The sequence below is a fragment of the Chaetura pelagica genome, unplaced genomic scaffold (genome assembly GCF_000747805.2).
Source record: "Chaetura pelagica isolate M959 unplaced genomic scaffold, ChaPel_1.0 scaffold132, whole genome shotgun sequence".
NCBI classification, from domain to species: domain Eukaryota; kingdom Metazoa; phylum Chordata; class Aves; order Apodiformes; family Apodidae; genus Chaetura; species Chaetura pelagica.
Window position 1 is genome coordinate 1,747,853 of NW_009952709.1, and position 11,593 is coordinate 1,759,445.

The 11,593-nt window shown below is 47.5% G+C and overlaps 1 protein-coding gene across 1 annotated transcript in view; it reads left to right on the plus strand.

Moving 5' to 3' along the window:
* CACNA1B (calcium channel, voltage-dependent, N type, alpha 1B subunit) overlaps positions 1–11,593 on the plus strand; it is a 326,950-nt gene that overhangs the window by 266,190 nt on the left and 49,167 nt on the right. Inside the window, exons 27-33 of the mRNA XM_009994349.1 lie at positions 806–902; positions 2,869–3,029; positions 4,941–5,078; positions 6,000–6,201; positions 7,718–7,882; positions 8,670–8,780; positions 8,950–9,033. Coding sequence (XP_009992651.1) covers positions 806–902; positions 2,869–3,029; positions 4,941–5,078; positions 6,000–6,201; positions 7,718–7,882; positions 8,670–8,780; positions 8,950–9,033 — 958 coding nt within the window. The remainder of the gene's footprint in view (positions 1–805; positions 903–2,868; positions 3,030–4,940; positions 5,079–5,999; positions 6,202–7,717; positions 7,883–8,669; positions 8,781–8,949; positions 9,034–11,593) is intronic.

The following is an 11,593-nucleotide window of genomic DNA, read 5'->3' on the forward strand; positions in this document are numbered from 1 at the left end:
CTCCAGTCTTGCACAGTTTTAACAAACTCTAAAACCAAGCTGTGACTACATCACCTGCATGCCTGGGTGGAAGTTGCCCTAACACTGTTCCAGGCATGTAATATGCTGTCATATTACATGGTCCTGCATGGGTTTGGCAGCATGTTATCCAAGAGAGACCTGAGGATGAGGGTATGGTATGGAGAGCAGGAGAGCAGCTCTTGTCTCCAGGAGAGCCCTGTCCCTCACCTTGAAGACTCCTGTTTCCTCTGGTCACTGCCTGCTTGTCTACAGACAGCCTACTTGCCAGAGAAGTGCTGGAAGCACATGGAGAAATGTCCTCTGTCTCACTCAGGAGCCTGGGAGGAAGGAGAGCCAAGTGTGACTTTCTCACTTCTGCCTGGGGCTGGGATGAATGTCCTGAGTCTCCTGTCCTGGTGGCTGCAGCTCAGGGATGCTGCTGGCCCAGCTTTGCCTTGGGGGGGGGAGTTGGGAAGAAACGGTCACTGGTTCCTGGGTGATGCTTGGTGAGGACCTAGGAAGTGAGGGAAGGCTGGAGAGCATGAGAGGCCAAACCCTGGCAGGACCACGTCCTGTCACAGCCTTCCTCCTGCGTGGGGATTCACAAGTCCCAGGTGGACAATCATCTGCAGCCCCCACCACTCCTGCCTGCATCCGTGGGGAGGATGGCACCCAAACCCTGTAAAACAACCCCAAAACCACCAAAAAAACACCCCCACATGGACAACACCTGGGGATCTCTGCCCATTGGTGACCTGAGGACCAAACTAGTGCCTCTTGTTCTTGTGCCTTTTATCCCTTGCAGAGGAACCAAAGGCAAGGACATCAACACAATCAAGTCACTGCGAGTCCTGAGGGTCCTGAGACCACTGAAGACCATCAAAAGGCTGCCAAAACTAAAGGTTAGAGAACAACCACCCATCTCCTCCTCCTGGGGGGTTGCAACCCCACGTGAGTGGCAGCTGCTGGAGTAAACTTAATCCAAGTGGTTTCTGTTGCTTTCATTTTGTTGCCATTCATCCCTTTGCCAGATTTATTAAAAATAACTGTGCAGCTGTTGAGCAAATGTCAAAGCCTTGCTCCTTTTGCAAACATTGTGGGCAATTTCATGAATACTTGTGAATCCAGATGAAAATCCAACTCCTAAAAAAAAAGAAAAGGAAAAAAAAAAAAAAAAGGGCAAAATAAATTTAATTACAGCCCATAAGTGTGATGCTCTTGGAAACAATATAGGAGTAAATAGGGTTTGGAGTGGTTGATTTTCCCTAGAGAACTTCATATGAATCTTGCAAGGTTTTCCAGAGTCTGTCTGAAAAGAAATGTGTGAAAACCTCTAATCTGTTCTTCTTTTCTATTAAAGAATATACACAGTGCAGGGTTTTCTAGCAGGGCTTTTTCATCTTTAAAATGCTAAGTTACAAAGTGAAATGGATCTAATTGCCTGTAGTTACTTATTCAACATCATTTCAAGAACTCTTTGATGTGCTGCCAGCCCCTGGAAGCAGAGGATGGAAGGAGTCAGAAAATAGAGTAATTTCTGAGTTTCTGGGCTCTTTTGAACACCTTTTGTTGATTGTCTTCATGAGGCATCACTGCTTGCAGGGGCTTTTCTGTGAGAGGTGGGGGAAAGTGCTGGGTGGTTTTGCAGGGATAAAATCAGGTCTGAGAATTCCTGTTTGCATGTTGTGGCACTTAAGAAAAGATAATCTGGTAGCATAGATTTGCTTTTCTCCTCAGCCACACTTCATGCTTAAATAAGTTTGATTTCATACATTTTTTATGCAGACTGAATTTACCTCAAAAGATAAGGGGGAGTCATGTTGAACCACGGTCTTCATTTGTTTAGGTATTTGAATTACACAGTTCTTGGGTCATCAACCAGTTCAGTCCTCCAGCAGGATGCTCAACACTTGCTTTTTGTTGAATGTCTTCCTTATTTTTGAGCCATTTCACAGAGTAATTTTAACCATTTCTAAAGAAGTATTGAGCAGTCTAAGCAGAAGGTCAGATTCACGTGGTTTGTCTTCAGAATTCTTGAAATTCTTATTGTATTTTTTTTCCCCTGTGTGCAACAATCAGCAAGATTAATGGAGTGATTTGAGATATTCCCAGGGTTTTAATTCAGGATTTCTGGTTTGCATCAGGAGGGTAATTTTGTGAATTATTCATTTCAATTCAGAGAAGCAGGAACTACATTGTACAACCCCCCAGCTCAGGCAGTGAAACTGCTCAATTTCTATTATTATGACAAACTTCTCCGACTAAAATTAAACTACAAATTACTTGTAACAATGAATCAGTGACTAATCACCAAATAATACATCTATTTGAGAAGTTCTTTGCTGGGAGTTCAGAAGTGACATATGCTGACTAGATTAGTCACACTTCATTTTGATAGACAGTTAATTAGGAAAGTATTATTCCAAGCATTGAGTTGTTTGGTAGCTGGTAGATTTTTCTGCTTATTCAAACAGCTCAATTACTGGTGAGTGAGTGAGTAACAGATCAGAGGAGTTTTTCCCCATCCCCTGGGAATAAATGAAACACAAGTATCTTTTTCATGTTATGATGTGGGATTGGAAACATTTGCTCAGGACTCACATTTACCTCGCCGTGCTCTTTGTCAATTTTATGGGCAGCACCAGAAAATCCAGTGACCCAACCAAGGTCGTTGGGAAAGCAGGAGGTGTTGGAAGAGGATGTTATTTCTGAGAGCTGGAGCATGATTCTTGGCCATTCATACACTTGGTTGCAAGCACACGTGGGTTGTAGGTTGGCTAATTACTCCCAAGTGTAGTTAGGTATCAGAAACCAAGATGCACTTTTCCTTTCTCTCCAGGCTTTAACCTTGTTCTCCTCTGTCCTCAGGCTGTCTTTGACTGCGTGGTGAACTCGCTGAAGAATGTCCTCAATATCCTCATAGTTTACATGCTCTTTATGTTCATTTTTGCTGTCATTGCTGTGCAGCTCTTCAAAGGCAGGTTCTTCTACTGCACGGATGAGTCAAAGGAGCTGGAGAAGGACTGCAGGTAGGGAGCAGGGCAGGGTGTGCAGGGGGAACCCACCTTTTCTCCAGCAGCAGCTCCCCTGGTTGTCCCAAAGCTGCCTCAGTCAGCCAGGAATCTGCTGAGCTTGAGGTGTCTCCTGTAAGTGAGAACAAAGCTGCAGCACAGTTACCCTAGAGGTGAATTTGCCCTTTAGGTCTTTAATGAGTGGATGATTCCAGGCTCTGATCCAGCCACTGTTTACCCAGATGCTTAAAGAGCAGCCTAGGGGAGATTTTATGGTGAAGGGTTTTTGCAGGGATGGTGGGATTCCTCTTTCTGTCTGCTACCTTGATTCTTAGGGGTCAGAAAAACATAACAAATAAATAATCAGAAGTGAGTTGATAGGAAGTTAGAGCTCCTAATTAGCTAGAAAAAGGGACATTATTTGAATAGCTGAAAAGCCCTGCCAGGCTTTGTCCTCTGCAGCACTGTGAAGGGGTGTTACCCACCACAAGGTGGATTGTTCTCACTTGCCTTCCCCCCCTCTACTCTGCTCTTTTTTTAGCCCCCACCTGCAGTACTGTGTCCAGTTCTGGAGCCCCCAAACATAAGAAGGACATGGAGCTCCTGGAGAGAGTCCAGAGGAGGGCATGAAAATGATCCAAAGGCTGGAGCAGCTCTGCTCTGGAGCCAGGCTGGGAGAGTTGGGGTGTTCAGCCTGGAGAAGAGAAGGCTCCAGGGAGACCTTAGAGCAGCTTCCAGTGCCTGAAGGGGCTCCAGGAAAGCTGGGGAGGGACCTGGGACAAGGGCAGGGAGGGAGAGGATGAATGGGAATGGTTTTAAGCTGGAAGAGGAGAGACTTAAGTGAGATATTAGGAGGAAATTCTTTGGTGTGAGGGTGGTGAGAGCCTGGCCCAGGTTGCCCAGGGAAGCTGTGGCTGCCCCATCCCTGGCAGTGTTGAAGGGCAGGTTGGATGGGGCTTGGAGCAGCCTGGGCTGGGGGGGGGTGTCCCTGTCCATTCAAGGTGATTTGAACTAGATGATCTTTAAGGTCCCTTCCAACCCAAATAATTTCATGATTCCTGGCACCAAACCACATCCTCAGCAGCGTCCAGTGCCCATGTTACCCCCTTCTGCCACCCTTCCTTGGAGACCCCCCAGCAGCCACAAAGGCTGTCACTGCAATTCTTCCTTGCAATAAAGTCAGTATATTGCAGACAGAAATGTGAGATTACAGGAAAGTGTAGGTTGGAGGGGAGCTCTCCAGATTCCAGGCCCCTCAGCTCCTCAAAGCAAGACCCATTTAGGAATTAGATCCAACCCTGAAGCAGGAGTTTTCCCACAGACTTTTCCCCAGTTTACGGTGGGGTCGGGCACTTTGGGGACCAGCAATGCTGTGATTTCTGGCTGTGCCTAATGAACCAATGCCCTGATTTACAATTTCTTTCATTTCTAGACCTCAAGTCCAGTTCCATGGCAGTGGTGGAGTCCCCACCCCTGGGGGGATTTTAAAGCTCTGTAGATGTGGTGCTGAGGGTCGTGGTTTAGTGGTGGCCTTGGCAGGGCTGGGTTAATGGTTGGACTTGATGATCTGAAAGGTCTTATCCAACCAAAATGATTCCATGATTCTGTTGTTCCTGTAGGTTGCAAAGTCTTAAAAAAAAATGGCTTTTGTGTGACAAACCCATTAAAATGGCTTTAATCTGCAGCACAGTCAGCCTCTGCTACCGGGGCTTTTTGATGCTCTTCAGTGAGCCATAAATTGTTCCTGTAGGTTGCATTCTCTTAAAAAAAAAATGGCTTTTGTGTGACAAACCCAGAGGTTTTCTGCCTTTAATCTGCAGCACACTCAGCCTCTGCTACTGGGGCTTTTTGATGCTCTTCAGTGAGCCATAAAAAAATGCCTGATTTGGTTTGATTCTCTCATTTGGTCTGAATCTCTGTTTTTCCTAGGGGTCAGTACCTCGATTATGAAAAAAATGAGGTGGAGGCACAGCCCAGGGAATGGAAAAAATACGAGTTCCACTATGACAATGTCCTGTGGGCTCTGCTCACGCTCTTCACCGTCTCCACAGGCGAAGGGTGGCCAACGTGAGTACTTGGGGCTGGCAGGGCCAGTGGCCAAGGAGGTAATGACAGCTTTCCACAGCTCTGAGAGACATGTAAATGGCAGGTGACCTGAAATAAGCACAGTCTTTTGTCAGCCAAGCTTTTCCCTCCCCTTGTGTGATCACTGGGTGAACCAGCAGGCAGGGCTCTGCAGGTTTCTCAGTGTTCCTCTCAGCTGGCAGGTTTCAGCACTCAATATCTTGCTTGCTTCAGTCTTTTGGACTTGAAAGCTTTTTCCAGGTGTAAAATTGGTCATGGAAATGTAAGAAAATGAGGGGGAAAAGTATTCTGACCTATACTGAAAGTATGCTGGGTAGGACAGTCCCAAAATTACATTCACTGTTCAGCATATGACTTTATTTTGGCACATTTTTCTTCTGGGACACGTGGAGTACAATTCATGGCCAGGGTTTCTCCATGGCCAGGATTTCTCCATGGCCAGGGTTTCTCCATGGCCAGGGTCTTCCCTGTCCTCCACATTCAATGTTTATTTCATAAAATCTAGAATAAAACATACATCAGTCTCCCTTTTCCAGTCCCTCAGTGTGTTCACCTACTCAGAGATCATCAAGACCCTTCTTTCCCCACCCTTCCTCCATCCCTGTTGACCAGAGAAGGGAAGCCAGATCTATCTGTATCCTCTCCCCTCATCCACAGGGGATAAGTGGATCTGTACTTAGAGAACCTCCATCATTCTGCAGAATGGTGAAAAGAGTGAAGGTTTCCCTTAAAAAACCCTCAAGGAAAACTTCTTCCCAGCCACAAAAGCTGGGAATGAGTTTGACCTGAGTGTACATGAGAAACCCTCCACGTGACTGAAGGCCAGTGAGTGGCTCTTGGGGTGTCATTGGTGCTTCACACCAGTGTCATTGACTTGTCTTCTCTCTTTGCCCTTGCTTGCAGTGTGCTGAAGCACTCGGTGGATGCTACCTACGAGGAGCAGGGTCCCAGCCCTGGCTACAGAATGGAAATGTCCATCTTTTACGTGGTGTATTTTGTTGTCTTCCCTTTTTTCTTTGTCAACATCTTTGTGGCGTTAATCATCATCACCTTCCAAGAGCAAGGAGATAAAGTGATGTCAGAGTGCAGCCTCGAGAAAAACGAGGTACCCACGTCTTCTGTATCCTGGAGTTGGCACCTGGGGGCTCAGGGCACCTGGGTACCAGTGGGAGCTCAGCCCTCGTGCCTCCCGTGCCATGGGGGGCTTAGACCTGAGGGTTTGTGGTGTAGACACCAAAAAAAATCACAGACTATTTCAGCTTTTGCATAAAAACAAGAGCAGGGAGAGCCCCCAGGATGCCTGATGTTAGGAGCCTTGTCACACGTCCCTGGGGACCTGACCTCTGCTTCTGAGGGGAGGTAGGTGTGCATGTTAGCTCAGGCATGTAGGTGTGAAAGGAGACAAAGCTTTGGCCTTTAAGAGGTCAGCCATCAGAAATCAAACTGAGCTACAGCTGTTCCAGCTCTGCAGAGGAAAGCTCCTGTCACCAGGCTGGACATCTGGCTGAGATGTTGTCCTGACGAAAGCCAAAAGGTGGTGCTTTGGGAAGAGGGTAAGACCAGGACAAGCAGGAACCAAGCTTTTCTTTAGTGCCTGAGCAAATACCTTCATTTTCAGCTCAGGAACCTCCTGAGTTGGACATGGTTTATCTCTAGTTAGGGGCATCTGTGTATTTTTCTTCCATGGATGTAACCAGTTTCCTCCTGCAGATTTTTAGCATCTGCAACATTCTTCTCCTGGGGTCCCACAGCCCCAGTGACCTGTTGTGCAAAGAACCATCTCTTTTCATTTCTTTTGCAACTGGAACCTGATTTTTGATGAAAAGAGATGCTTTTTAAATCAATGATTAACTAATGAATTGTTTGTCTATATGTACAAAAAGTCCAAAATAAAGCAGAATATTTAGGGATGTTTTACCCACATAATATTTCAAGTGTGTTTTTGCAGCAATTTAAGACTTTGGATTCTTCTCTAAATCCAAGATAAGAAAATACTCCAGAATCAAAACTCCTTGTGGGTAGAAACAACATTTTTAATGCAGCTTTTTACTCCTAACAGTGTGAACAGAAATAGCCAACTAAGGGGATCTTTGAGAGTTCACCCAGTAATATTTGTTGGGTTATTTATTAATTGAGGTCATTTTATGAAGTATTATTAGCTGGACAGGTCCTGCTGTGTGTGAGAACATACCTGAGTTTCACAATACTTGTTTTTAAACCCAGATAACATCTTTACCAATCCTCTGGTTTCTGTAATTACTTATCAGGAGGAATTTGCAGTGGTTTCTGAAGTGAGCCTGTGGATTTATGACTCCTTTCCCTAACTGGGGCAGGATTGGGACCTACTGGGAGCTGGACTGGGCTGGCAGGGCTGTCTCCTAGGATTGCAGGGAGCCATTGTGGGGTTGAATATTGCAGCTCCAAAAAAAATGATCACAATCTGTGGCTTGTGTGCCGTATTTTACAGGGTTAGCCAGTACTCCCATTGTGCATAGAAACACCAACCTCCGCCAGATGCTCTGCTCACTCTCCCAGCAACATCCCAAGTGACAGAGACTGCCAGCCTGGGGTTTTTTTTGTGTGTGTGTGTGTGTTCCTTTCATCCCCTTTTTGTTTTGTAGAGGGCCTGCATAGACTTTGCCATAAGTGCCAAGCCGCTGACCCGCTACATGCCTCAGAACAAGCAATCCTTTCAGTACAAGATGTGGAAATTTGTGGTGTCCCCTCCCTTTGAGTATTTTATCATGGTCATGATTGCACTCAATACCATTGTCCTGATGATGAAGGTTAGTGGGTTCCTAGTGCATCTCTGCAACCAGCAGAACGGGATGCTGGCTGGAGGGGGTTTGTGCTTTGAGCTGGGGGGGAACAACCGGAGCAACTGCCACTTCTCATCTGCCTCGTGCCATTTTTAGGTGCCTTCTGGGATTCCTTCATCCCCAAAGGGATGTGTTTTAGCTGTGAGGACGTGGGATTGCTTTGTACTGCACTGGTTTGCCTTGTAGCCCCTGCAGCCTGTGGCCAGTGGGGCGGGAACTGCGCCCTGCGGGTTCTGAGCTCGCAGCTCAACCTGAGCTTCCTGCTGCAGGGCAGGGTCATTTCTTGGGGACACTCAAAATCCAGGGAAATTGCTCAAATCTCTGGTACAGACAGGCTTCTGGGACGCGATCCACAGTGCCCAGGAGGAAGAGATGCAGGTGGCTGGGTTTTGTGGATGATCTCCCCTCCCATTCCTGAGAGTATCTTCACAGCCAAGGAGTCACCATATTCTTCTGGTCTGCTGGAACAAACCACATTCCTACACTTGTCCTCTGGGTTAGAAAATGTCCTTCTTCCCTCCTGACCCCTGGTGTGCTTACAGGGAGATGGGCAGCAGCCCCCCAGCCCTGGAGTTGCACCACCAGGATAGAATGTAGGCAACAGATTGTTCCTGGCATGAATAGCTGGGTTGTAACCATGAATCTTGCTTAAAATGAGCACAGAACCAGACACAAAAATCAGCAGGAGTCTGGGGAAGGTTTTATTCTGTGAGTGGTCCCCCAGTAGTAATGGCCTTTCTTCTGTCTTGTTTAGTTCTATGATGCTCCAGAAGCATATGAAGAAATGTTGAAATGCCTGAACATTGTGTTTACATCCATGTTTTCCATGGAATGTGTGCTGAAGATCATTGCCTTTGGTGTGCTGGTACGTGCCTTCCTCCTTGCCTTTCAGCTCCTCCCCCTCTCCTTGAAATGCTTGCACTTCATGACGTGCACTTCCAAACAAGCAAACAGCACCAAAACCCACCTCTGCTGAAGCAAGAAAAATAACCCCTTGATCTTTCTGTCCCCCCCCTTGTGTTTTCATTTGGCAGAATTATTTCCGAGATGCCTGGAATGTCTTTGATTTTGTCACAGTGTTGGGAAGTATTACTGATATTTTGGTAACAGAGATTGCGGTAAGTGCCCTTTGCTCATTTTGCTTCGTTTGCAAACAAAGATGTCCCCTGCCAAGACACTGCACCTTCTTCCTACCAGCCCTTTCCCTAGAGCTGGCCCTGGGACTCATCGTGGGATGATGTCTGGGGTGACCTGGCAGCCCTTTTTCCATGAGCTCTGCTCTTCCCACGGAGATGAGCACGGCTGGCTGCCCTGGAAAGCCCTGACGGGAACGACAGTGACTCTGCCAGGAAGCAGTTTCTCTTTCTTGTTCAGCAAATTACTCCAACCCCAGGCCATTTATGCCTGTTAATGGAAAAATCCTGTAGAATTGAATAGAGGGAAAAGATCAAAAGGCTTGTGTTGGGAGGTGCTTTGCAGGGCACACACACGCGATGGGTCCTTTGGGGCTGCTGCCCAATGTGGGGCAGGGTGAAGGTGGGAAGAGAAGTGAGAAGGGGAGAGATGATGGGAACATAGGAACAGCCAGAAACCCACCAGCCTCCATGGTCTGGGGAGTGGGGGAGGACATGGTACATTTCTATTTTGTGCACAAAAGCTTTGGGACACAATTATTCCAGCAAAGAGACAACTTGACAGTGACTGTTGTGTCCCTGCTAATGAGCCCTGCAGACGTTACCCAAAGTGTTCAAACTTGCCATGGAATTCTAGAGGATTTTTCCAGAAAGGCAGCAAATGTCTGATTCAAACCCTGAAAGCCTGATATTATCCAATTGATAAATTGCTCCTCTCTTCTCCCAGTGCATGTTTTAGCTGATGATGCTGTATCTGTCTGATGGATTTGAACTTTACCATGATTTTTTTTCCTCAGTCCCAGGGAATTTGCTTATAGATCTGTTTTGTGTGTGCTGAGAACTGTGCTCCCCAGACTTCTTTTCAGGCCATTCAGCTGGTGGTGAAGACCATATTACTAACAAAAATATGTTATTACCTAACCTTAGCACAAAAAAAGCACACAGAAGCCCCCAAAATGTTCCTCCCCTCACAAATGGTGTCCATTTAACAGTTGGTGAATCTTACCTTGTAGACTTTGGATAACTTTTTGTTTTCAGTGCATGGGTTGCAGCCAGAGTAATGTTACTCAGAGCAGATACAAGCTCTGACTATCACTTCTCAAGAGGTTTGTTGCCCTGGGGGCCAGCACTGGGTGTTTGCCTCTGCTCCTTCTGAGGTGGGACACACTTTCCTGCCAGACTCAGGCACCCAAACGTTATCCCAGGTTTGGAAATTAGTGAAATCATTTGCTAGTCATGCACAAACAGCCTGACTCTTCACTCCCACCCTTCCTTTGGCCACTTTTGATGGGAGGAAGCAGCACAGCCAACTAACAGGAGGTGAGGGAGCCAGTGGTTTCTCCAAGATTGGTATCTCCTCCTCCAGGAAGGTGTCACCTTTGCAACTCCAAGCCCACAGGCTTCTCTAAATCCTCTTTTGTGCAGATATTTTGCAGAGAGCAGCCATCAGTCTTACTCACTCCCTGCTTGTTTAACAGACCATTGCCTTTCCCTCCAGATCCCACAGCCTAGGGGAGGGTCTCTGGCACCTGGGCACGTGGCTATGGACTGATCAGGTCGGGCTGTGACACGTCACTGACTTTAAGACCAAGCCACAGAGCATCTGGGGCTGGAAACACACGTCCCCAACTTTTGGAAGCAGTGGCTGTCCCTTGGCACTGCTGGCCAGCTATTAGAGTGAGGACAGTTAGTGTGTAGGCAGAGGTTCCCCATCCCTCTCCTGGTCTTTAGAGGAGAAACATGTTCCCAGCCACCCTGCTGGGAGCTGGCAGGGGCTGCTGCAGTAACCTCCAGGGTGCTGGGAGCAGCAGCATCACCCTTCCACTCTCCAGTGACTTCTCTGGTTTCCAGCATCAATCTGGGGAGGCCTTTGAAGAGCAGGATGAATTACCTCTAAAACCAGTCAGTCAACTCCCATAGGCTTAAGCTCCAAAGCACTTAAGAACCTTCCCATTTTCTTCCCAGGTGGCCCTGGAGCAGCTGTTGGTTTATGAGTAACTGCACCCAGGAAGTCAAACCTTAGAGAGGATTTTCTGATGGAGCAGTGTGTCCAAGGCAAAGCTGCTCACAAACATATCTCTATTCTAAAAGCCCTCCAGTGTGTCCCCCAGTGCCACTGCAGCCCCTGAGCCTCCTGGTCCTCTGTCTCCATCCATAGATCTGTTTGAGCTCTGCTCAATCTTCTGCAGCAGTTCTGTGGAACCATCATGTCTCTTGGCCACGTACTCTCCCCTACAGACAGAGGGTCCCAGAGGTCCCTTCCCACCTTCTTGCTTCTTGTTTTTCAGAACTTCTTTCACACAGCCCTTCTCTGATCCCTGTGCCACCCCAGCCTGGGGCAGGGAGGGTGGGCTGGGCCCTCAGAAGCCTCATGCACACCTTTCTGGAGAGGTGGTAGGAGCTCAGTTTGTGTCATGGTGACAGTAACATGCAGGTCTCCAAATCACTGCTTAATGACACAGGTGGCAGTTTGTGCTGCCCCCAGAAGCCCAGGCCACCTGCCTGCCAGGCTGCATCTGTCCCTCAAGCCCCCAGCTCCCCGCAG